We start from the raw sequence: 26444 nt of genomic DNA, 5'->3' as shown, positions 1-26444 counted from the left end.
GCAGTTACTGACAAAGTAAGAAAAGGGGGTGGTGCTTTCAAAAATTCCGTTTACTCTGGAGTCTTCGGGGCAATCAGACTATACTGCTCCAAAGCTGTTTCTCTAATACATTATAAGGAATGCTCCAAAAATAAAAGTCTGTCCTTGATTAAACTTAGTGCACACTGGGCTAAACAGCTCAATGAGGCTTTTTGTTGCAAGCCTTCTAAGATCCTTTAATATGCTACACTCAACTGGGAAGGGGACACCTATTTTACCACCTTTTAGGTCTACAGAAACTCTACATACAGATGTTGTATGTATGCATCATATACATGCATATATACATATATATATGTGAACAGCACTGCTCCAAAAAAAATGGAGTATTCATTTTAAGTAAATTTTGAGGCATAGAGGACCACAAATAAGATTTCAGTGTCCAGAAATATTACTAAGACTTTTTTTTTAATTTTAAAAAGAACATAACATGAAAAGGGATTTCCAATTAGGCCATTTGGGAATTTGGGAAGACTATGTGAACAACGGACCTAGAAGTAGCTTTGTATTTCATGTTGTGTAGTCTGTCAGATGACCATGTGTCATGTTGACTGAATAAACCTACCACTATGGAGACAGTCTGCTCTTACCCCTTTGGGGCAGTACCATGGAATTCTGGCCTATATGGAGCCATCATAAGATTATACTTATGACATCCTGACTGACTGAGAGCATCAGATCAAGAGGTTGGGAACTTTTTTTGGGGTTACCAAACTCCAGTCATTTTAACACTGCAGGTAAAGTAGAGGCTAAGTTAATTCCATGGAGAGAACTGGACTGGGAGTCAGAAGGCCTGGCCTCTACCACTTTGTAGCTGTGTCTTGTTGGACAATCTTTTAAACTTCAATTTCCTCATTTACAAAAAGAAATTATAATTTACCATGTTATTTTGATAATTGAGATTTATGTATGTAAAAGTGCTCTGAAACCATAAAGTGCTATATAAACACAAGGGATTACATTATAGGTTCTACCTGGGTGTATCAAGAGGCCTTTCCTGGAATCTGATTGGAGCTTTGTGAGATGCTGTTAGATAAAGGGATTCCTTGGTAGAATTTCTTACATTTGTGTGAAAAGTTCTGGTTCCTGAGTAATCCCAAAGATGCTGTGAGTTCACTGTGCCTTTGTTTTAGTCCCAATATCTGTTGGTCAGAGTATCTGCTTTCTATTCAGTAGGCCACTACAGACTTGAAGTGGAGTAAGAATAGGGTCCAATGACCTGCATAGGACACTAGACACTTCATGAATTGCAATCATTTGAAATTGTGATCCAACGCCGTTCTCAAAAGATGTTGCCATTCTTCAGCGTTGATAACTAAAAATTGCCTGGTCCAAATTTATATGTGTCTCTGAAGGTTTTGACTGAAGAAACAAAATGTACCCTCGTGGAACAACCTGGGCCTTTGCTGTGATAAAATAGCTTTAGCTATTTGGCTTGAATAGTTTGACTTCACTATAAAGGGCTGTGCTGAAACTGGGCAGAACAGGAAAGGAGTGGAGGTGAAGGCCACATCATCATGACTGAATGCCTCTTGGATCACAGTGGTCCACTGGAATGGTGTCTTCTTCAGCAGTAAGGTGACGGAATCACCATGGGCAGAAATCCAGGTACCAGATCTGTAGGCTGATGGAACAGTACAAGGAAGGTGGTCAGAAGGTCCAGGTGAATACTCAGCTATCAGGAGGCACAGGACTAGAAGGGACAGGAACAAAACAAGTAAGATAACAAATGCACAGAATTATAAACACAGGACTCCTAACACTAGAGTGGGTCTGTTGTCAAGATTATCAGCTGCCGGATGGGTACTAATTCTTAATAAGCCTAACTAAGAAACTAATAAATGGAAAATGAGGAATAATAATAAAAGCCTTCTGATTAACAATTAGTAGCAATAAGAACAGAAACAGTTTTCTGGCAGGGAATGGTTCCTAACTCTTGAGAACAAACTGTCTCAGGAAAGTAGCAAACAAGGAACTGCCTTATGGCTCATATTTTGGGGGAATAATGTGATTTTATTCAGGCTGCTGGGGAGTGGTTGACGGGGGGGGGGGGGGGGGGGGGGGGGGGGGGGGGGGGGGGGGGAGAAGTGGCTCCATGGATAGAACAAGAAGAACTTAATATAGAACACCAACCTAGATTTTGTCCTTCTTCCTTTTCCAATGCCTTGCTCAAATTATCTTAGGACTTTGCACTCTTAAAAGCAGTCTTTAACTTTCATTTTAACAAGATTCTATCTTGAGTGGGAGGGAATAAGGTACCTAAGAAATAAGGCCCTGTTCCTTGCATCGTTCTGTTAAATACCCTATGTACCGTATCAGTTTCTCTTCCATGTTTGAGGGCTCCCTAAATCTTTTTAAATTGAGAAAAATACATGAAACACAGAAACACGACCCATACTAGTGATCTTTTTCCTTTCCTAATCAAGAGTACTTAGATTACCACACAGCAACTAAGCAAATGCTTACTGAGTGTTTATTCTGAGATAGCCTAATGTCTAAATTACTCCTTTCTATGAAGTGGTTTGTTACATATAATAGTATGTAAAGCAAAGACTCTTAGGATAAAGCATTTGCTTTCAAGGGGCTTGCTATCTGAAAAGAGAGCAAACACTTGCAAATAAATACAAGGTTCGCTCTACATAGATAGCTAAACGGTAAAGAACAACATGATATGATACTAAAAGGAAAAAAAAAAAGATAAAGTTAGGGAGACTTGTGAAAAAGAGAACATCTGACTTGAATATTGAGGAAATGGCAGTATCTTGACCAGAGGAGGGCATTTCGGGGGTAGATAATAGAGCATGAATGGAAGTGCTGAGATGTTAAGAATAAGACATTTTGGAAATGGCAAGTACCGTAGTTCACTTTGGATGGAGCACACTAGAGCTTGCAATGAAGCTCTGGCAGAAACTCAGGTCTTCAAATTCCCAGTAATAGCGCTCGTGGCAGTGCTTGCTCTGTTTCTCTTTTCAAAGCAAGGTCAACAGCCCCCAAATTCAAAAACAAGAATGTTCAGCTCCAGAGTCCCTGTCACATCCTGATGAGCTCTTCAGGTCCCAGGTGTAGTTCTCGAAAATCTGGAAATCTGGAGTCTATGCCGTGGCTACACAGAAAAGCATCTGCTGCAGCTAGTGCAGAACACTGTAGTGAAACCTTTTCGGCCTTCTATCCTGGACAGCTCGTATTTTGCCACAGAATTTCAAGCTTTGAGTTCCAGTTGTTTTTCTTCCTCCTTTCTCCTGAGGAAACCATCTTATAAGATCACCACAGTCTTAAGATTCTTTTGAGGTACATCCAGATAATAACAAAGGAGCTAAAAGACCAACACGTTTTTCTCTATAATAGTCTGGAAGTAAGATCATTTGTCTCTGCCCTTTACATAAAAGGAATAGTCAATTGTTTTTCTCAGACACTTTTATGAAATAACAAAACAGGTGAACACCTAACCAGACAAAATACACTTACATGTATTTATGTTCACTTGCTTAGAGCTGTACCACTGGTAAGCAGCACTCCACAAAAAGAAAATGTTTGAAATACAACTGTTCAAACATTTCTATAGTGTTTGCTGGATAATGGCCTGTAATTTGATAAAAGCAGCTGACAATTAACAAAAAACCAGTAACTGGCATCTAGGCCACCTTAGTAACACACTTGTAAGCAACAGAATACAAAGCAGGCCAGGAAAAAGGTAAGCACTGATGCACTTCCAAATCTACTGATTTTGAAATTCAGTAGAAGTCATGACAAAACTTCAGAGAATGTTAACCTTCAATTAACAAAGATAAACCCCCAAACATCTTCAGGAATTCCATGCCTGGTTTAGTCTGTTCCAGTGAGCCAGCTTGCTAAAAATCCACCTGCCCCATTAATTAGCTGGACTCCGCAGCACCTTTTAAAAATAAGCCTGCTTACCACCAACCGCAGAGACTAAGCATACAAAATAGAAGCAAGTAATGGATGGCAACCGTGGTCGTGGAAAATGGTCAATGAAACAGAAAGGTAGTCAGGCACCAGTATAAGCAGCAGAAAACCAAGAGTTGCTGGGCCAAAGACTAAATAGGCTTCTTGATACTAGGGAACACATCCATTTCTAGTTTTAGCTGCTTTATATTGGGGGCCATTAAACCATACCATACACATCAGCCACCCTTCAGGCACCCCATGGTAAAATGAAAGGACTCAGAATAGAAGCCAAGCAGTGGAGTGTTGTTACCCCGTTATGCATAGAAACAGCTCACATATCCCAGGGATCAAAGAGGGGCTTCAAATCAGTTGTGAAGAGTCCCAAATGACATCTAGGCCTCAGTTTCCTCCCTGTGGCATAAAGGAATTGTAGTTAACTCTTCTGAGTCACAGCCCCCTTTTGAAAACTTGCTGGCGATGGGTCCTCATTCCCCCAAATGCACACTTCCACTATTTCTGCACACAATTTCGGGGGAACTTGGGGGCTTCCAACTCCAATCCAAGGTTCCCAGGTTCAAAATCCAAAAACTGGGCAATTGCTAACTTTTCTCACAACTCAAAAAAAAAATCCATTACAAACAATAATCATCCCTTACGTACACCGACGCTTTATAACTTACAAAGCGCTTTCAACCCCACAAACATTGATAGGCAGAGGAGGAAACTGAGGCGCTGACAAATTACAGAGTGATCTGCCTAAGGTCACTCGGCCAGCTGGTGGCTAGGGCCGGAAGCAAACCCAGCTCTTCCGACTCCGGGGCTTGTCTCGCCAACCCGGAGCTGCCGCCAAAGCTCCTGCCCCTCACTAAGGGGGCATGAGGAGAAAAAGACAAAGTAGAAAGCCCACCACCAACCATCCCCCAGCCCCCTCTTGCCCCCCCAACTGGGTCCTTGCAGGCCCCGAAGGGTGGCGCCAGGCCTCCACGCCGGCCCCGGCCACCCCCGCCTCCCCGGCCGCGCCAAATCCCGCCGCCGCAGCCTCCCCGGGAGCGGGGCGGAGCAGCTGCCCGCCGCCGCCAACCACCCGGACGACTCCTCGTCGAATCGCAAACGCATAGGCCGCCGCCCGAGTTCTGCGTACTAGAAGAAAGACGCGGCGCGAGCGCCAACGGCCACCGGGCGCGCGCCGCGGCGGCCGGGCCTGCGCCCCAAGAGCTGGATGCCAGAGCAGGAGAAAGAGCCGCCAACCGATCGCTCGATCGACCGCGCGCCCGCTCCTTCGCCCTACCAGACCGGGAAGGGGGGGAGGGCGCGCCAGGGCGTCTTCGAGTTAGGGGCCTGACTCCCCGGCGACGAGACAAGATGGCTCCTCCGGTCCGCGCCGCAGCTACCGTCCCGGCTGCGTCGCTCGGCCCGCCCCCGGTACTGTTTCTTTAAATGGCGGAGAGGGTCATGAAAGCAGGAAGAGAGGCGCGCGCTCCCACGTGACAGGGGCGGGCCCGGCTAACAAGATCCGGTCACATGGAGATCCGCTACCCACCAATCAAGAGGCGTCGCATCAGGGCGGGGGCGGGAGGAGCTGTGGCTCTGTGATTGGCCTAAGACGCCACGGAGGCCTCGGGGGCTTGGGGCGTCGGGGAGTGCGCGAGGCGGCCCAGGTTGTGTGCTCTAGCGGAGACAAAGCAGTGGCTGAGGTGGCTGTGACGCTTGTGGCTGCGGCGGCAGAACAGCCCTAAACGCCGAATTCTCTGGTGCTGAGTCCTGTCATCTCATCCAGCGCGGCGCGTGGGTGGCTGGTTCCGCGGCGGCGGCGGCAGCGGCGGAGGCGGAGGCAGCACATGGTTCCAAGAGCGCGCTGCGGTTGTTGGGTTCCAATTCCGTGGGGAGGGACAAAGGCAGCTCTGAGCACCGGGCAACGCAGGGTCGGGGAATGCGCTCGCCACAGTGCCCTCGATCTGGGCCTTGAAAGCTGGGACTAACTTTCCTGTGAGGAGGAGGCAGCGGCCTCGGGACTGAGGTCCTGGGGCCTCAGAGCTGTAGGCCTCTGTCTGAGGGGAGTGGGGGAGGGGTGTGCCCTCTGAGGTAATTTGGGCGGGTCAATTCTGAGGCTTTTTTTTGCGGGTCATTGTGAAGTAATTTGACCCAGTACCCTGAAGAGATTGCGACGGGACCAACAAGCTAGGTCTGGTCTGGGCTTTGGCAACGGAAATCGCCGTCAGCGATTAGGAGACCTTTCTGTCGGGAGGTAGTGAAGCCGGAACTAACGCCATATGCACCCTATCGACTTCGTGGCCACCAGCCTGGGGCCCAATTAAGAATCCCGGGATCTTTGGCGAAGACATGGGTGGCTGTCAAGTTTTGTGACAGAAGTTGATATTTTTCCGGATTGGTAAATATCCTGGTCAGTAATTTAGAGGAACAAAAAAAGGCTCGAGCTTGAAGATGGCGCAGTAATAAAACCTCTCAAGTCCAATACTGTCTACTCCCAGGACCGTCCGCATTCGACACCTTGAATTATCGCAACTTAAGCCAAAGTTTAAGACTAAAAATCTATGATAACAGTTTTTTCCAGAATATTACATAATAGTCATTAAGAAGATAAAAAAAAAAGACTTAGAGAATTTAGACATCTCTTGGATAGATACCAGTTAACCTTGTTTAATAGTAAGGAGCACAGACTTACCAAACCTTTACTGGAAGGAATCCTGGAAAATCTATTCCATTATAAAGTATATTTCCCAGTTAGTGGGTGAAGGACTGGAGACCTCACCGCACTCATGGCTTTCACAAATTACAGCAGTCTGAATCGAGCTCAGCTAACCTTTGAATATCTGCATACAAATTCGTAAGTATCCTTTAGGTGCCACTGAGGTCACTGATAACCATTCATTGATAATACGAAAATCATTTTCCCAGGAAATTTTGCTTTTTTTCTTTTTTGGGATGTGTCCCTGGATGAGTCTTGAGCTCTGTATTGAAGAACTGAGATCAGTGAAATATTTGTTGCTAATCCAGAAGAATACGATCTTCATTTGTTGGATCAAAATTTATTTGATCAAATGCAAATTTTAGTTATTTGAAGTCAATATATTGAGGTGTTTCATTCAAGTGTTTGATAAGAATCCAACAGTTGCTGTTCTTTGCATCCTCAGAAGTTGGACTATTCTTGTATCAACTGTTTCTTTTTAGTGACAACAGCCAAAACAATTGGGTTATAACAAGTCTTTTTTTTTGCGCAAAAAAGAAAAGAATGAAGATCTTTAAATGACAACTTGTGAGAAGAAATTACTAATTCTTGTTTTCAGCAAACAGTTGGCCTTATCTTCCTGGGAAATTCGTCCCTAATTCCAATGTAATTTTTACGTGCTAAGCAGGAAATAGCAACTTGTTTAAATCCACAATTTAGTCTTTCCCCAAAATGTGTGCAAATCACAGAACATATATGGTGTTTATGTTTCTTGAGTTCATGAAGAGATTATAATTATTCCATGTTGATCTGGAATGTTTTAGGGTTAATTCTCTGCCACTCTTGGAAGTAATTCAGTAGGGTCGTAACTACTTAGTGATCTAATACATTAATTCATCACTTTTGAGATGAAGGTAAGTATTCTACCATTTTCATATCTGGAGAGGTGATGAGCAACTAACGAATGGCTCAGAGATCTGAAGAACTGCCTTGAGGGTTGAGAATATAGACTTCAATCATCTAGTAATAGTAAAATAATTTTTAGGTTTTTATGGGAAAGGACATGTTATTTGTGATGACATCTGAAATTTTTGCTCTTTTTCCTATCAAGGAAATAAAATTTTGAGTAGTAAAGTAAATTGCCAAACGGTGATAGTCCGGTGTTATTTTTTGTTTAGGAAGCTTATTAGTGAACCAGAACTAGTTTTAGGGTAGGTACTGTAGCGACTGAGAGCTGATGTCTCATGCTATGGATGATGAATCTGAAACCCACTTAGATAAGGTTGGTGATGAAGCTTAATTAATAACATAGTCTTGGGCAAAACCCTCAGTATCCTTTTTTATATTTGAACTGCTGTGTTTAAGACAAGCATTTCAAGGCAACTTAGATGTTCACCGGTGATTGTTTGTAATAATTGGTTACTTCAGTTCTGAATTGTGGAATGAGGGGCCAAATTTGGAATGACAGACTATATGATAATCTTGTAAGAGCCTCCCCAAAGACTTTTTTTGATAATAATAGTAACAATAGTTAATTGCTTCTTGCTAGTCACTTTTAAATATTTGTAAAACTCCTTATAGTAACCTTGCTGGAGTAAGGACTATTCTTATTTTGCATTTGAGGAAACTGAGGCTTAGATTGAGTAACCTGCCAAAAGTTACACATCTGCTAAGTGGCAAGTTAAAGGCATCAAGATTTAAGGCAGTAAGTTTTATCTGGCCATAATGGTTAGTGGGTTTTTTTTTTCCCCCCGTTTTTTTGGTGTTTTTTTTTTTTTTTTTTTAGTTTATTTTTGAGAGACAGAGAGAGACAGCATGAGCAGGGGAGGGTCAGAGAGACAGGGAGACACAGAATCCGAAGCAGGCTCCAGGCTCTGAGCTAGCTGTCAGCACAGAGCCCGACGTGGGGCTTGAATCCACGAACCGTGAGATCATGACCTGAGCCCAAGCCGGACACATAACCGACTGAGCCACCCAGGCGTCCCAATGAGTAGTATTTTTGACCATTAGGCAGTACTAACTCTAGTCAGGTATACTTTTAAGGGCTTGTTTTCATAGAAAGCAAAGGGTTTACTTCTTACTTTGAAAGTTTGTTCAAATTTAGTTTATCTCAGAAATTTTTTAATTTGGAGTTCTGGAATATTCTTATTTCTTTTGCCATTTTATAACTTATTAACGATAGGTGAGCAGAACTAAGGTAAAGAATAAAACTCTAGTTAAGTCACTTGTTTAAAATGAAATTGAGGAATTTTCTGTTAATTTGACTTACCCATATTGAGTTGGAACCACTTCTCGCGTGAACATTTGAGGGTTGGATGTATCATTGTGGAAACTCTAGATTTTCTAATCTGGGTCACACCTTTGAAATTGTGTACTTTAGGATGTATCTAATCCTGCCAAAAGAAAATATGAACCCTGGAATACCAAGATAAGTTGGCTTGTATCCAATTTGAAGATTTATTTATCCTGGGAACGTGACTGGAAATTCATTTCTAGAGGAAACCAATTTTTTAAATTTCAGAAGCCATGACTTGTTACTCCTAATGATGGTGGATGTATCTTCTCTGTTAAGTGATGCAATGTCACCTCCAGAAATGGGAAGCTTTTTCTTAGAGTACCTTCTCCTTTTTTCTGTTACAATTTTTAAAACATAAAACCATGAGAGGGTGTCTGACATCTACAATATTGCCATATTGTGAATTATGAAAGGTATGGCCCTTTGTTACCTCCCATGTAACATGGATTTGCAGGTGGAACCCAGGAAGGCTAGAAAGATAGAAATCAGTGTGGTGCAATGGAGAGCATGCATATGCTTGGGAGCCAGCCAGTTTTGGGTTTGACGGCTTCCTGGTTGAGTTAGTTTTTGGGCAGACTTATTTTCCTGAGCCTCCATTTCTTCACCTATAAAATGGAGCTGACAGTGTTTATGAGGAGGATGTAAAATAATGTTTGTAAAGTAATTAGCTCATACGTTGTACACAGTGAACATAAAATAGATGGTGATTATTATTTATTCAGTGTATGATTTATACAAACCACCAGTTGGTCCATGTGGTAGCAAGTTACTGTTTGGTGGTATTCATTGCAGATACATTCTTAGGAGCATTTACTGGAGACAGTAAACATCTGTCTTGAATTTTTTTTTTTTTTTTTTTTTGGTATGATGTCTGTGGTAAGTGTTGATGGTTATTGGTTACATCAGCATTAAGGTTTAAAACAGACTCGGGAAATTCTCATGATAACATGAAAATCTTCGGTTACTTTCTTTTAATACTGGGTGTTGCAAATATGGAACGATAAAGAGTTTTTAAATAAAAGGAGTTTTATGCTGTTACTTCTCTTTAATGGTGGGTTTTGTGACTGCTAGTAAAAAGTTCATGGCAATCTAGGTGCTAGATTCCAGATACTGTGGTGGTAGTGACGTTTCTTTGTGATAAGTACTGCAAAGTTGTCTGTTAGAGCAGGATGCTTAAGTATAAGATACCTGCTTTCCATGTCTTTTCCTGTTGGCACATTTCATTTAATATTATCTTGGCCATATGATACTTTGGTTTGTTTTATTTATATATGTAGTGAATATAAAGGAACCTGTCACCTCTAGAGACTTAGTTTCTAGTACTTTTAGGATGAAATATGGGTTCACACTCTAAATATATAAAAGCCATTTGAATGTAAAATGGTTGCTCTAGTTTCTCAGCTTTATTTTCTAGCAACATCTCCAAGAACACAGCAGAAGCTATCACTGTATGACAGACTTGTGGATAATCTATTGGTTTAAATTCAGGCTGAATATAAATAGGGACACCATTTTCCTTATATAATGAATATATTTACCCATGAATTTGTCACTGGAAATGCTGAGCTGCAAAACTATTTTGATCATGGCACAAATGGTATAAAAGCCAAGATCAGTTGAAAGTGAGACTTTGTTAAGAATCCTTGTCTTTTCCCAGATGGTTGACCTTTCTTCGATAACATGCAAAGAATCTTATATCTGTAAGAATAATTTTCTGTGATATTTGTTCGGATATCTGTTTCAAATACCGGCAAACAATGAGTGTGCGTCTTTGAATATTATTTGAAAAAAGGAGAGAACTTACGCACTCAGTATGTTTTTGATCCTTAATATTTTAAGAAGTATTTAGAACTCTGAGTTTAGAAATTGTTAGTAGGACCCATTAATCAGTTGAAGGTCTGGAGAAAAGAGGAGTGTTGTCTCTGACTTTCCCAACCATTGTCAATCCCTTTTGTGATGTATCAGTACACCTCACAATAGTATCCGTTAGCTACACTTTGTTTTATTCTTATTTTCTTAATGTTTGTTTTTGAGAGAGAGTGCACTTGCATGTGTGAGTGAGGAGGGGCAGAGAGAGAGAGAGAGAGAGAGAGAGAGAGAGAGAGAGAGAGGGAGAGGGAGAGGGAGAGGGAGGGAGGGAAATACAGAATCCAGGGCAGGCTCCAGGCTCTGAGCTGTCAGCACAGAGCCTGACTTGGAGCTCAAACTCATGGACCATGAGATCACAACTTGAGCCAAAGTCAGATGCTTAACTGAGACACCTAGGCGCTCTCACTTAATTAAAGAAAAAATTTTAAATGTTTTTATTTACTATTGAGACAGAAACAGAGCATGAGTGGGCGGGGGGGAGGGGCAGAGAGCGAGGGAGACAAAGAATCTGAAGCAGGCTTCAGGCTCTGAGCTGTCAGCACAGAGCCCGATGTGGGGCTCGAACGCACGAACTGTGAGATCATGACCTGAGCCGAAGTCGGATGCTTAACCAACTGAGCCACTCAGGCGCCCCTCCACTTAATTTTTAAAAAAAATATTTATTTTTTAGAGTGTGTGTGTGTGTGTATGTGTGCAAGCTAGTGGGGGAAGGAGCAGAGAGAGAGGGAGAAAGAGGATCCCGAGCAGAGCTCACCATAGGGCTCAATCCCATGAACCATGAGATCATGACCTGAGATTAAGAGTCTGACACTTAACTGACTGAACCACCCAGGGGCCCCTCCCTTAGTTACATTATTTATTTATTATTATTTTTGGTGGGTTTTTAATTTTTTTATTTCTTAATTTTACATCCAAGTTAGCATATAGTGTAACAATGGTTTCCAGAGTAGATTCCTTAATGACCCTTATCCATTCAGCCTATCCCCCCTCCTGCCACTCCTCTAGCAAACCAGTCCTCTGTTTTTCTCCATATTTAAGAGTCTCTTATGTTTTGTCCTCCTCCCTGTTTTTATATTATTTTTGCTTCCCTTCTCTTATGTTCATTTGTTTTGTATCTTAAAGTCCATATACAAGTGAATTCATATGATATTTGTTTTTGTCTGACTAATTTTGCTTAGCATAATACTCTCTAGTTCCATCCATGTAGATGCATCCTTAGCTGCATTTTAAAGATACTTGTTAGGTTATCTGAAATATATGTGTGGAATAGCATTGATACCATGTGGAACAACAAAAACCATTTGGAATATATTCTGTAAATTCTAAATATACAAGGCATGCTTCTAAACATTGTGTAGAGAGCAATGAAAACTTAGCCAGAGATAACTTTGTCCTTGCCCTGTTGAGATCTTACTGAATTCTGAATATCTCTCATTTTCATGTGAAGCAATCAGAAATATATTGCTGAGAAGCAGTCACCATTTCTTTAAAAATTTTTAAAAAATATTTATTCATTTTTGAGAGAGAGAGGCAGAGAGCGAGAGAGAGAGGGAGACACAGAATCTTAAGCAGGCTCTAGGCTTTGAGCTGTCAGTGCAGAGCATGATGTCGGGCTAGAACTCACAAACTGCAAGGTCACCACCTGAGCTGAAGTCGGACACCTAACCAACTGAGCCACCCAGGTGTCCCTTCAGTCCCCATTTCTTTTTATTTTTTCTTTGCCCTGATGACAAAGGGTATTAGAGTAAGTTTTGAAGATTATTCATATTCACTGTTCTTACTACCAAAGCCAGTACTTCATTCTTTGATGTATTTATTACAAAGATTCCTGCATATTAATTGTAGTCCCATTCTTGTGGTGGTGATGGTGGTGATGGTGGTTGTTTTTGGTTTACAGGAGCTATATTTCTGAGTGTCCTTGACTATAAAGTACAACTTTTTATTGAAATAAGTATTACAATAGAGTTTGTCATTTTATATTTTTATATACAGTTCTCAAAGTTAAAAAAAATTAGAGAATGGAAGAGTAATTCACTTTGTGTTTAGCTACTTTTGGATAGACAATAAAATGACTGGTTGAAAGCTTGAGAGCAAATGTTAGATTTACTTTTAAATTATATTACCTTTAGCAAATCACCTTAATTTTCTAATATTTTCCCCTATGTCTTTAGTGTGGTAATCTATGGAATACATCTTTGTTTCTTCAGTTGATAATGTGAAGAATTTAAGATGATGATTCTAGAGACTTAAATATTTTTAATTAAAGATATGTAGTCTTTCTACAGGTTTTTTTTCTTAGAAATTGTTTTGCTTTAAAAATATTTTTTAGTGGTTATTTATTTTTGAGAGAGAGAGAGAAAGACAGACAGACCACCAGTTGGGGAGGGGCAGAGAGAGAGGGAGACATAGAGTCTGAAGGAGGCTGTAGGCTTTGAGCTGTCAGCACAGTCTGATGCAGGGCTTGAACTCATGAGCAGCAGCAAGATCATGATCTGAGCCAAAGTCGGACGCTTAACCAACTGAGCCAAGCAGGTGCCCCTGAAATTGTTTTTCTTTTCATGTAAAATAATTAAGGATTCAATTTTGGTCAGAAGAATTTGAATTCTTATTTTCTAGGTGAATTAGAGATAAATTTCTACTTTTTACTAAGACCTGTTTATTGGTGCCATCTTGGATTAGCAACAGGTATATTCACTGATCTCATGGGAACAAGTTCTTCCAAAAATTCCAATAACCTTTTTTCTTTCTTTCAGTAACAGATAGTTTTAATTCAAAATTTGCAATTGTAAAAATTTGTAGGTTTACTTGAGGGGAAACCAGAGTTCCTGGACAGTTCAGTTTTAGGTGTTTATTTTATAAGCAAATATTTTACAATTTGTTTTAAGTTTTACATGATGTAGTAAGTGATCATACGTCCTGGACACTGGTTATTTAATTTTGGTATATTTCATTCTAAATTTTTAGAAATTTTCACTTTAATGGCTGTAACAGTTTTGTAAAAAAAAAAAATCAGTGGGTATAATTTGTTTATTTTTGAAGAATTGATGGTAATGTATTATTCAGGTTAATGATTTTATATTTTCTTTAATCAAAAGTCAGGGTTTCTAGGGGGATGCATTTTATATCTAAAGTGGACTATAATGGGAAATAGCACAAAGTGTAAATGGAGAAGGAATTTAAGGACACATATTTAGGCATACATATTTATTGAGTTATGAATAATAATGGTAAATGTGTATTTATCTAACCCAACTTTGAGCAGCCTCCTGGAAGAGAAATTACCTCAAAGGGGTTAACAGGGACCTTAGAACACACCACGCTATTGTCCTCCTAAGAGGAATTGTTCTACAGGGTCTTGGATTCCCTTCTTAAAGTGTGGAGAAAGTTGTTTTTAGCTAGAATTGGGAAGTCAGGAAATAGATTATCCTCTCCTTTCTCCTCACTTTCAAATGGAATATTTTGCTTATGAAGTGCAAATGGGTTTTCTTCTTTCACCAATAGATAACATAAAAGCAGAATGTTAGCAAATTGTCCATTGAGCATGCTTAGAGATATGTGGAAACTGACAGTCAAGGCAGTGAAAAATAAAATACAGACATTTTTCTAGACAGACCATGAATAGTGAAAAATATTGCTTTTAAATTAGTAAATACACATAGGAATCTTAATGCTTCAGAGTGGGTTTCTTAACATAGTAAGAATAAACATGAGTAGACAGCAAGATTTGATAAGTTAACATTTGAGGGGGCTTAGCAAGCTCTTAAAAGGCTAAATTGTGGGGAAGTTTCAGTAAATTGACAGTGCAAATGGCAATTTTAGATTTTCTAAAAACTTTCTAATATTTCATATCCTTGACTTACTAGGTGTCATAGTTCAATTCTGTAATTCTTTTGCTGATTCTTAGTATTTATCATTTCAGAACTACTCATGAATTCTTGTTTGGTGCTCTTGCTGAACTGGTTGATAATGCAAGGTATGTAGTCTTTAGGGCATACGGTCCGTGCTTGAAAACTTTGTGGGTCGTTGTGATCATTGCTTTCTGAAGACTTGGGAGGGAGACAGTTCTGTAAGCAGCTGCAATTCCCTCCTAAGAGGCCTCTTACCCCAAAAGTATTTTTAATAGTGTGTTAGTTGATACTTCCACTACTTGATTAACTTTAATTCACCCATTGCTTTTCCTAAAAATAGTGAAATTCTGACCTTCAAAGTTATCTTCCCTTGTGTATTAGACCAAGATAATTGCAGGGAAATACAAGGAATTAAGATAGAAATTTAGCAATCACGTTAATGGGACAGACAAGATCTTATTTAATTCATGTTACCAAAACAGTATACCATCTAAAGTCTTTAAAATTATGCCAGGGTTTTGTGTGTTCCCAAAATGTATATTTCATTGACTCTAGTTGATCAAAGCATCTTCTGTTAGTAGCTGTGGTTGGAAGAAGGTCTTTAGCACTGTGTTATATTGAGTTCTTCGAGATGGAAGTCTATAAATCTTACTGTGCAAGACTGGAAAGTTTGAGTTGCCTCAAAGATAAAAAAGCAACATCCAAACCAAGATTCTGTTAATAATAATGAAAATATTATTTTAGTTTTATTTCTGAATGCAGACATAAAATTCAGACACATTGCTTATTGACTGTTGATGACTAATGAAGGAAGATGGTAAGAGTTGAAGAAGTACGTTTTTTAAAATTAATTTATCTTGAGAGAGAGAATGTACATGTGCTCGTGTGTGTGTGTACACGAGCAGGGGAAGGGCAGGGAGAGCGAGAATCCCAAGCAGGCTCTGTGCTGTCAGTGTGGAGACTGACATGAGGCTTAATCCCATGAACTGGGAGATCATGACCTGAACCAAAATTGAGAGCCAGATAGTTAACCAGCTGAGGCACAGGAGTGCCTGACAAGTACTTTCTAAACAGATCCCCAGTTAATGAGCTTGCTGGGTTATTTTGTATCTGTACCTATGTCTATACTATAAACCTATGCTCTTACTACTTTAATTATTCACTGGACTATTCATGGAAGGGTGCTTATTCATAAGTTGTTTAACCAGAAAAGTTCCATTTTGTTTCAATCCTAGTTGACTCATAATTTTTGTATTCAATTTTAAAATGCTGTAGCTTAATGGACCTATGACTTTGCCACTTGTTAGCTTAGTGACACCATGGTGTGTTGTGGCACACTGCCTTTTTGTGTATCTCATGGTGAACTGGAGATTCCTGGGAGTGTATGTTCTTGCTCATGCATGCATTTTGCTAATCTTTCTCATATTTGAAAATGTTTGTATGTTTTTAGGAATAAGTACATAGAACTATATGGATTTGAGTGGGTTTTTATTTTTCCACTTAAAACTGATGAAACTCGGGGTGTGCTGGATGGCTCAGTCAGTTGAGCATCTGACTTTGACTCAGGTCACTATCTCACGGTTTGTGGGTTCAAGCCCCGCATTGGGCTCTGTACTAACAACTCAGAGCTTGAAGACTGCTTTGGATTTTGTGTCTCCTGTCTCTTACCCCTCCCCTACTCAAGCTCTGTCTCTCTGTCTCTCTCTCTCAAAATAATACAATAAAATAAATAAAACTGATGAAACTCTCCATGCCTCATTTTCCTTGCCTGTGGTTGGCAGAATTGGACTAGATTACATTCAAGCCATTATTGATGACTGAACTTGTATTTCAGCTGATGGTTGAATCTAATGGAGTGCCCCAACTTCCTTTCAAGGTTAGGGAGGATAAGATTATGGGCTTGTGAATTAGTATAGTAGTCTGTAGTCTGTATACCATGACACCTGATTTTTCATAGGCTTTTTGGCAGATGATATTTTTTCCCTCAACATTTTGTGAGAAAGAAAAATGGACAAGTTACTGGAACATTTTTCATGATTGCAGTCAAATGAGTGAGAGAAACACAGTTGTAAATAATTTTTTTAGTGTGTAAAGGAGGATGTTCTTTCTTATCCTCTAGATGTTTTTACTGTGAAGTCTGTATTAAAAAAATGTATCTAGGCCTTATGTGATTATTTTAAATAATTCAGAGCTTCAGAAGTGTTTCACAGACACATAAGGAAAATAGTCTTGCCAACTGTGAAAGTGTAATGGATACAGAATTTCTGTGTGACTTCCTGAAAATAGACTCAAAATAATATGCATCCCACTTAAAATATTTTGCATTTTGATGGTTGATAGTTCATATTTTCAATTGGATCTTGATTTTTTCTTTTAATTTTGCAGAGATGCTGATGCCACCAGAATAGATATTTATGCAGGTAAGTCCAAGTTAGAAGTCAGTCCTTTCTTCTGACATTCAGTTTCTTTGAATGCATTTATTGCTATGCCTAAGAAGAAATGCCTAAGAGCCTGGGGAGATGGGATGATTATCCCAGGTCACAGGTAGAAACAGGGCATTCCTGGTCAGGCATTCAATAGAAACTAAGAATATTGGTGCAAGAGAACGAGTATTTTGAATAACACTGACTAACATTTGAGAATACAGGAGTGTTTTTGTGGGAATATACAGTTATCAAATAACCCCTCTTCATGGACTCACTCATTTGATAAATGGGAACAAGCATGTAACTAAGAAGTGATTCTCAGAGTCTCCAATGTCATATAATTGTGATGAATCTCCCTAGATATGATGGATTTCTCACACACATTTTCTTTAAAGCAAAGAAAATCATTCAGAACAGCTAAAAGTCAGCTATCCTGCTTAAATTCTGAAAGCCTTCTGCTCAAAAGGCTATGCCAAAGTGGTGAAAATAAGACTTCTTTTATTTTTAGAAGAAAGGTATAGGAAAAAGGCATAGCAGAAGAGTGTTAGAAGATGGTTACTTAAACCCTAAGGCCAAATGGAGGCACCATTCCCAAGTCACTGTGTATCTTACATCTCAAGTGTGCTATAATTAGGAGCAATTACAGCTACTCTGGAAGAATCTGCAGTTTTAATCATTGCACAGATGGTAAAGCAGAGAATGGGCCTCTACTCCAAGTGACATTGAAAGGACAAATCATCAGAGCTGAGTCTTTTTGAAACAAACAGTTTTAAACAGAGATCATCTCTGTCCCATCCTTCCACTTTTGGTGGTGAATTTCACTAAGAATTTAGTCCATCACACTCAAAATGCAGCAGAACAGTTGGATTTCAGTTTAAATGAAAAGGGCCCACTGTGCATTTATTCTGTGCTCAGTGTTCTTACTGCTGTTGTGCTTTGAGAGGAGTCCAGAGAGGGTGTAATGGGGCCTTTTCTAAGTTCTCATTAGAGAACTTAAGTTTCTAATTGGAGAGACAGCACTCTGCAGATGATTAGAGAACAATAACTTGATCTTAAGGGAACTGTCAAGGCAGTTGAGGATTAAATGATACCATAGAAGCACTAAGTACTACAGCATTTTGGAAAAAGACTTGATTTACTCCAAATAGCTCAAGATTGGGAGTCTTGGTGGAGGTATCACTTCACACTTTTCTGTCTTTGAACCTTTATTAACACATTCAACAGGAATAAAAGCAACCTCATTTTACAATTAGAATAATAGAATTAGCAGTATCCTAGTACTATGAAGTTCTTATTGTTGGTACTGAGGGGAAAGTATTTTCCTGTCTCCCATTCTGAAACTAGATTGATACTGAACTTGAAAATCCCTTCAAATATCAGATTTAGTTTGAATTCACTACAAAGTCACATGTTAAAAGATTGTATTTAAACCTAAGAAGGGTGACAAAGGAAGCAGATTTCTAAAATGCAGAGGTGTTCGCTCACCCAAAGCCTTCCTATTGGATGGGGCCATACCATAATGTACCTGTCAGAAGTAGATTTGGTATTTTTATTGACTTTCTTGACTTCTTTGTATAAGCAGTGTCACTTCTCAATGAAAGATTCTTTTTTTGTGATTCTGAGTCATAGTAAGTGAAAAATAAGAGCACATGAAACTGAAATGAATAGTGCTCAGATGGCGAAAGAAGAAGAACTTGGATGTCATTTTATTACACCTTACAACTTCTGAGGATAACATTATTTTATCATCTCTGACTTTTGATTTATTAGCTCCATTTTACATTTCTTTCCTGTTTCTTTCTTTTTCCTGTCTTCTCCCCAGTGAGAGTTGGATGATGAGATGTGGGATGTCAGGCTGATTTGTAGAAGCTAGACTTGGCCATACTGGGGGGAACTTAGATGTGCATCCTTCCAAATTTGTTCTGATAATCTTACATAGCTGTTACCAGGATGTGAGGCACAACTGCAAAGAAGGCAATTTGGCTTTGCCCTCCCTGTCTTGGTTCCAAGATGTATGATGGGGGTGGAAGCATACAACCCCCACCTGCTTAGACTCTCTTCTCTCTAGAACTCTCTGTTCTTCATCAAAATTGTTTGCTTGGAGGCTTCATATATATCACTCATTGACTGATCACAGTAAGTATCAGGTGTTAGGAATACATCTCTAACTGGGGAGATTGTTTTGAGCAGGGATGAGTTCTTGATTCTCTAGCTCATTGCTTCTCAAAAGAATGGTCTACTGATGGACACCATCATCTGTGGAACTTGCTAGAAATATAAGTTCTCAGGTACCACCTCAGACTCACCCAGACTGTCCAGGGTAGAGCCCAGAATCTGTATTTTTAACAAGGTCTTCTGCTGATTCTTATGCACACTACATTTTGCTGTAGCTGTTACTCTTCTTGGTCTCCTGCTTACAGAATCTTCTACAGAGAGTAGCAGCTATTGAACTCTAAGTTCCATGAAGGCAGTGATCATATCTGCATTGTTTACTGTTGTCTCTTCACAGAGCCAGGCACAGAGGAAGTGCTCAGTAAATGCTCACTGAATAAATGAGTAATTAGGATAAGCATTGTCACCAGAAAAAAAAAGTGACTGCTGTGTCAGCTAGTCTCTCTTGGCCCTTAGTGTTGTACATGATTATGGACTTGATTACTACTACCTGCATACAGGCTGTTGATCATTGTGTGGCCAAGAGGATCCTCTACTGATGGATCTCTTACCCTTGTAAATGATATGAAAAATCTTTAAAATAAAGTCCTTGAACAAGAAAGTATCTCAGACCCACTGTTAAGTGGTGATTTTATGTTAAAACAGCCTGCAAATCAGGTTCTAACAAACACAAGGGCCTAGAAGTAACTTCTTATTTAGTGTTCAAGAAATGCCAGTAATCTCGAGGACTTTTGAAATGCACTTGGCTTGAACCAATATCTGAATCCTAAAGCAGAGTCTTCACGTACATTTTATGGCTGAAGTGTACAGCAAATGGCTCTTGGTAAGATTTAGAACCTTCTTTTACCATGCTCTGTATCTGACCCAGTTTGAGTCTCCATGTGGTACCTTGCTTCCTCTAGAAGGAAATTTTAAAGCCTTTTTACACTTTTCTTGCACTTACTCCTGCTCACTAAATCTCATTTGAATTCTCCATACTCTGATAAGAGGCACTGCCATAAGAAGAAATTTTCTTACCTACCAGTAACATTTCCAGGAAGGTCCTTGTTCTTAAACTTTCAAGAAGCATTTGTAATTAATGCTTCAGCAGAGCTAGCTTCCTGAACATTTAGTGGTACTTGAAAATCTCTGTGGTTTATAGTACTTTTGAGATAGTGTTTTAAATTATACTAATTAGTTCATTTAACGGAAGGTGATCATGACTTACTTTAGTCTTTAGGCTCAGGGGAGGACAAAGAGTTTTTTAAACTGAGATTCCTCACCTTGGATAGTGTATAAAGTTGGTGAAATACAGCTTGGGGGAGACAAAAAAGTTCTCAGTTACGAAGTAGGATCCAAAGCAATCTTGGGCTTGTCCGTGTAGTACCTTACATAGACCTTTCTTTTAATAGAAGTGCTCCCCTGATTCCAAAGCTCATGCTCTTCCTCCTTAGCCAACACAGCCCTCATTATTGGTCAAAGGCACCTTGGAAACTCCAGTATGGTCCCCTTCCCTGTTTGAGAATATCTTCTTTAGTATTTGTGACATGCTTAGACCCAGACTACTTTGAGTAAACACCTGCTACTGCAGAAGACGGCTACTGACAGAAGAGATTCTTTCACCTACCAAAATGGCAGTAGTTTGTTTTGTTCCCTTCCTGTTGATCACGGAGCCTTGCCATGGCTACACTGTCAAAGGACTTTTGTCAAAAGACTGTTCCTCCTTTCAGTTGAGCAGGTCCAGCTGGGAACCAGGAAGTTCTCATTACACCTTGTGCCATCTCATTCCTAGGTTAGGGAGCCATTTCAAGGACATGTAGCAAGCAGAAGAGGTGGCAGTAAATACAGATAGCCCAGAGACTCAAGTTAGCCTGGGGCTTGTTACACATACTTAGCAGTTCGTCTGGATAGTAGCTGCCACCACTGTGCCCATAGCATATCTGGCTTGATCACTGTGTGATGGCTACTCCAAACTTAACCCACAAAGGAGATGCCCTATTGAACGTGAACAGTGTTGATGAGGTAGAGTGTATAGTAGTTGGAGTACTGTATTGGCTTGTGGTCCATGGCAGAGGGCAGACGTAGAAGTAATCCAAGTGGAAAGAGGCAGGCAGAGGGATGATTGAGGTTTGTGGGAAATACATGCATAGTTAGTGGATCTTGGTGTGGTTCATCTAGTGGACCAGGTATTTCCTGACCTCAAAGATTCTCTCAAGCTTTGTCATGAATTAGAAAGCATTGGAGAACCTTTGATAGTAAGGCCCACCCTCAAGGGCTCTGACATTCACTTTACAAATAGCTAGGGCTATTGAAGGAAGAGCTAGGTTTGTCGTCCTAACCTTTTTGGATCAAACATCACATTGGTATACATTCTGATTTTACCTGTGTTGCCATCCTCTGATAGGTAACTACCCAGTAATGGCAACTGCTTCTTTTATAGAAAGGCGAGAGGACCTTCGAGGAGGATTTATGCTTTGCTTTTTGGATGATGGAGCAGGAATGGATCCAAGTAAGTTTTGAGATGATTGCTTCTTTGGGGGAGGATGTAACTCTTTTTATAAAATACTTATGTTTTGTTTTTCTTTTGCTTCACTATTGTGACTAGAAGATCTACCTGGAGAGAGGGGTCTGTTGCAACATCACAGGCTTAATTCCACTAATGGACTTGTCAGATCTTGTCCTAGCATGGGAGATAGGATCTGAATAGCAACCTAAAGTCAGTCAGATTACCTGTCTCTTGACATTGTATTTATCAGCTTGCACAACATCCTGGAGCTGGAACTACAGAGACCTCCCTCAGCCTTCGTACCATGTTCTGGTAACAGAATAAGTTCATAGTGATGGTGGTACGGACGGGCCAGTCTGAGATTGCCTCCATTTAAATGCCTCATGGTTGTGAATTTCTTTGAAAATGTTTTTAGTAGACACACAGCCCTGCTTGGATTTAACAAGGTTCAGACCTTTGATTTTTGAGGATTCTGAGAAAGAAATGCATATGCTTCACTTTCTTTTCTGCCTGCCACTTCAGGTGATGCTGCCAGTGTGATCCAGTTTGGGAAATCAGCCAAGCGAACGCCTGAGTCTACCCAGATTGGGCAGTATGGGAATGGGTTAAAATCGTAAGTATACCAGAAACCTGTCATAGGACTCAGTACAAAATCAAGTAGTGCTCTCTTGCTTCTGTTCAATGAAAACTTTCCTGCTCCTCATCCCTTCATCACTGTACTCTGGAACAGAAGAAAAGTCAAAAAGAAGTGGTGGTTTAGGGACTTAGCAACTGTTGTTCTAAATCTGTAGTTTTCCTTACAGATTAAAAAGTATGAACATTCTAAACCAGTTGGGGTGAGAGAAGCTGTAGTTTTCTCTTGGCAGTATGCTCTGGAACCACATCTCTCCTCCGGAGGAAAATTCTTAATTTTTACCCTGTGATTGAGGATGCAGGTGGTTGTTTTTGGGGTTGGGATATCTGAGATGGTAAAGGATTGCTTCATGTCACAGCTCTGTTCTCTGAGTGCCTGCCACATGTCATTCTTTCAGCCACGCACTGGGGATCCAGGGTGAGCAAAAGAGATCTGAATCCTCCCTCCCAAAAGATAGGGTCTCCACTCAGATGTCCTGCTGGACCCAGTAGCAGGGACCTACCTAATGTCTTCAAGTCTCTTGGGACTTTTCTCAGCCCTTGGTTTCCACTTGTTTGGTGTTTGGAATGTGTTGTTCTGGTTTTGAGTGAAGCCCCAAGAGAAGGGCTTCTATTTCTGAAGTGCTCACTTCCAGCTGTACATACCTTTGGATGGAATAAGATTTAGTGGAATTGGAGTTTGTACAAATGGAATTCTGAGTCACGTTTTCAGTCTTGCTTTGGAAACGTGTTTTGTTTGAGAGAGGATGGTGCTTTGGTTAGTCAATAGTATCAGTAGTCCCTGATGTGAAACGTGCTTTGGCTGTGTGGCAAGGAAAGAGAATGCTTACAAGGACATCAGGGACATGGTACCTGGACTTTTTGATTTGTTTTTCAGGGGAGAAGCCAGACGGAAATAACAGGCACTTACCATATGCCAAGCACTGTGCTAAAAACTTTATTTGGATGATTTCACTTAATTCTCATTATACCCCTTTGTGGTACTATTATTCTCATTTTACAGTGAGGAATTTGAGGTTTATGGGGATGAAGTGATTTGCCCAAAGGTATAAAAATATTGGCCCAAGTGTAGAGCTGCTGAGATAAGTACTAGGTCCTTCTGACTGCAGAGCTGGAGCTGCTGTCCATCTCACTTCAGTTACACAAACTAAAGTTCAAATCTCACCTCAGTCACTTAATTAACTTCTGTGACTCTCTGTTTCATCCTGTGTAAATTGGGATTATAATACATACCAAATAAGTTCAGGATTAAATGCTCTCATTGCTGTGAGAGCCCTAGACTAGTCTCTGGATTCTTTTTTTTTTTTTTTTAAGTTTATTTATTTACTTTGGAGAGAGAAGGAGAGAGAGAGAGAGAGAGAGAGGATGGACAGAGAATCCCAAGCAGGTTCTGCATTGTCAGCACAGAGTCCAATGTGGGGCCTAAACTCAGGACGGTGAGATCATGACCTGAGCCGAAACCAAAAGTTGGACGCATAACCAACTGAGCTACCCAGGCGCCCTTAGTTTGGATTCTTAATTTATTTCTCTTTTGATCTTTCCATGGCAGATTCCTGGCCTTATTCACTGGGTCTAGGAATCTGTGGGTTCCCCTGGTGATTCCAGCACTGGTGCTCTAAGTCCCCAATGATTGAAACCTCCTAGAGTCGATGTGATAGAAGCAGCCCTGACTTCCCTTCTGGATTGTAGGCCAGCCTCCTCCTAATTGGTTTTAGCAATTTTGTGACCTTAGGCAAGCTGTTTCTTGTCTTTGAAATCGGTTTCCTAATCTAGAAAATGGGGTTCTACTCTTTGACATTCTTTCTTAGAGAACAAGTTTGAGGAGCAAACAAAGTGTGACTCTGGCTCCTTAGAAGACTAGGAAGTTGAAAGTGTTATTAGCATATTTTAGTACAACCATACTTGTAAAGGAGCCATCTAGTGTTGGAGCCATCAATGGTTGGAGCCATCTAGTGTTGAGAGTGTATTTAATTTGAAATCAATTCAGAAGTTGAAAAAGCATTTCGGGAGGGAGTGATTTGTGGTGAGAATAGGGCTTGAGAAGCAAGGAAGCCAGCAGACAGATGGTATTTTTGGGGTTGTTGCTCTTCAGCCTCCATGGTCACGTTCAAAGAGGGAAGAAAGAGGCACAAAGTGAGAGTTTTTGCCAAATTAGGGCAAGAGCAAGCTTTGACAGAAGGCAAGGTAATGTGCCTCATTTTGCCACCCATAAGCTTCAGGAAGGAAGGATTAGGGCTGTGAAATTGTCAGGGGAAGGAGCATTGCCAGTGTCTTAGGAATTAGAGGATGAGAAAGAGAACTTGGCAGCTCCCAGGATGTCTCTGGATAGTGTCCTGGGTATGTTCCTGAGCATTTGGGGGAAATGGGACATGGCATTCATTTGTATGTTTGGCATACCAGCCTGGTTTGTATTTGTACATAGAAGAGAGTAATGAAGCTTCCCACTGCCATCTCCTCCCTGGGGTATTATGGAGACTAATGAGACAATAGCCATAAAGCCCCAGAAGCTACTCAGAAGAAAGGAACTAAACAGCTCCATTGTTCATTGGGCAATGAACTGTTAGAACTTCTTCCCTGTTCCACATTGCCCAGAAAGGCTTGTTCTTGCCTGCTCCTCAGATGATTTAATGTGGCCAAACAGAGGAAGGAAGAAGTTGATTCCATTCTGACTTTTGCCTTGTGGAACCCAGCCTCAAGGCATTTCCCAGAAACCACTTGCATCCAGAAGCAGGGACCACCTATGTCATAATGAACTTGAGGTGGCAAAACAATTTTGAGACAAAAGATGGTTGTAGTTCTAAGATATGAGCCAATTATAGGCCTCCTTAAAACTGTGATTAAGAATTACATTGTGTATAGTTGGGGGGTCAGGTTTAGCTGAGCCTTGGGGTCATACTGTTTTGTTGTTTTAAGGACTTGTGAGCATAGATTGTGGGCTCTGCCCTTGATGGTTCTGCCATTTGAGGAGTGAATGAGAAATGCCAGAATGGAACTGGATGTGGTCAGCATGTTGAAGGTATCAGTTCCTTGAGGGAAATTGATAGTGGCACATTCAAAGAATACAGTAGCCGTTGTGTAGCTGAGATGAACCTGGTGCATGAGCATGACCATCCTGGCAGCAGGTTGGGAGTAACACTAACTTGAGGCTGATGATTGCTGGTGAATGTGCCCTAGAAGGGTGGTGAGGGAGCCCTGTATGGTGGGTAAGTGGAGTCAGGCAGGTTGTGAGAGTGATGAAAGCTGATGGAAGAGCAGAGGAATGAGGGCTGTGGGCCTCAGCTCAGGGTCCTGGAATGGAGGCGGGTCTTGAGAAGAGCCCTCTAAAGGCAGTTTTAGGGGTGCCTGGGTGGCTCAGTCAGTTAAGTGTCTGACCTCGGCTCAGTTCATGATCTCACGGTTCATGGGTTTGAGCCCCACGTCAGGCTCTGTGTTGACAGCTAGCTCAGAGCCTGGAGCCTGTCTTCAGATTCTGTATCTCTCTCTCTCTCTCTGACCGTCCCCTGCTCACACTGTCTCTCTTTGTCTTTCAAAAATAAACAAAATGTAAAAAAAATAATAAAACTTAAAAAAAACATAAAAAAATTTAAAGGCAGTTTTTTTTCTTTAAATAGTTTATTGTCAAATTGGTTTCCATACAACACCCAGTACTCTTCCCCACAAGTGCCCTTCCTCCATCACCACCACCTCTTTTCCTCCCTCCCCATTCCCCTTTAACCCTCAGTTCATTTTCAGTATTCAGTAGTCTCAGGTTTTGCGTCCCTCTCTCTCCCCAACTGTCTTTCCCTCTTCCCCTCCCCCTGGTCCTCCATTAGGTTTCTCCTGTTAGACCTATGAGTGCAACTCTAGCTGACTTATTTTGCTTAGCATGACACCCTCGAGGTCCATCCACTTTCCTACAAATGGCCAGATTTCATTCTTTCTCATTGCCATGTAATACTCCATTGTATGTATATATATATACACCACATCTTGATCCACTCATCAGGTGATGGACATTTTGGCTCTTTCCATGTTTTGGCTATTGTTGACATTGCTGCTGTGAACATTGGGGTACATGTGCTCCTATGCATCAGCACTTCTGTAT

The 26444-nt window shown here is 40.7% G+C and overlaps 1 protein-coding gene and 1 long non-coding RNA gene across 7 annotated transcripts in view; one reads left to right on the top strand and one right to left on the bottom strand.

Annotated features, from left to right (window-relative positions):
- Window positions 1-428: 428 nt before the first annotated feature.
- LOC115278466 lies at window positions 429-5417 on the bottom strand. Its single transcript, XR_003902903.1, has 2 exons — window positions 2895-5417; window positions 429-1732 (listed from the first exon to the last, which is right to left on the bottom strand). It is a non-coding gene; the product is annotated as an uncharacterized LOC115278466 (long non-coding RNA).
- A 115-nt stretch (window positions 5418-5532) lies between these two features.
- MORC2 (MORC family CW-type zinc finger 2) overlaps window positions 5533-26444 on the top strand; it is a 41653-nt gene continuing 20741 nt past the window's right edge. For 2 of the 6 annotated variants that reach the window (XM_029922938.1, XM_029922940.1), the window contains exons 1-5: window positions 5535-6790; window positions 14716-14769; window positions 17030-17064; window positions 21662-21730; window positions 22250-22340. In XM_029922938.1, the coding sequence (XP_029778798.1) occupies window positions 6723-6790; window positions 14716-14769; window positions 17030-17064; window positions 21662-21730; window positions 22250-22340 (317 nt within the window). In that variant the 5' untranslated portion in view covers window positions 5535-6722. Of the gene's footprint in view, window positions 6791-14715; window positions 14770-17029; window positions 17065-21661; window positions 21731-22249; window positions 22341-26444 lie in introns of all 6 variants that reach the window. The other 4 variants (XM_029922941.1, XM_029922937.1, XM_029922936.1 and 1 more) reach the window with 4 other exon arrangements.

This window comes from Suricata suricatta, chromosome 14, assembly GCF_006229205.1.
Source record: "Suricata suricatta isolate VVHF042 chromosome 14, meerkat_22Aug2017_6uvM2_HiC, whole genome shotgun sequence".
Lineage (NCBI taxonomy): Eukaryota > Metazoa > Chordata > Mammalia > Carnivora > Herpestidae > Suricata > Suricata suricatta.
This window is presented reverse-complemented; position numbering and strand designations above follow the sequence as displayed.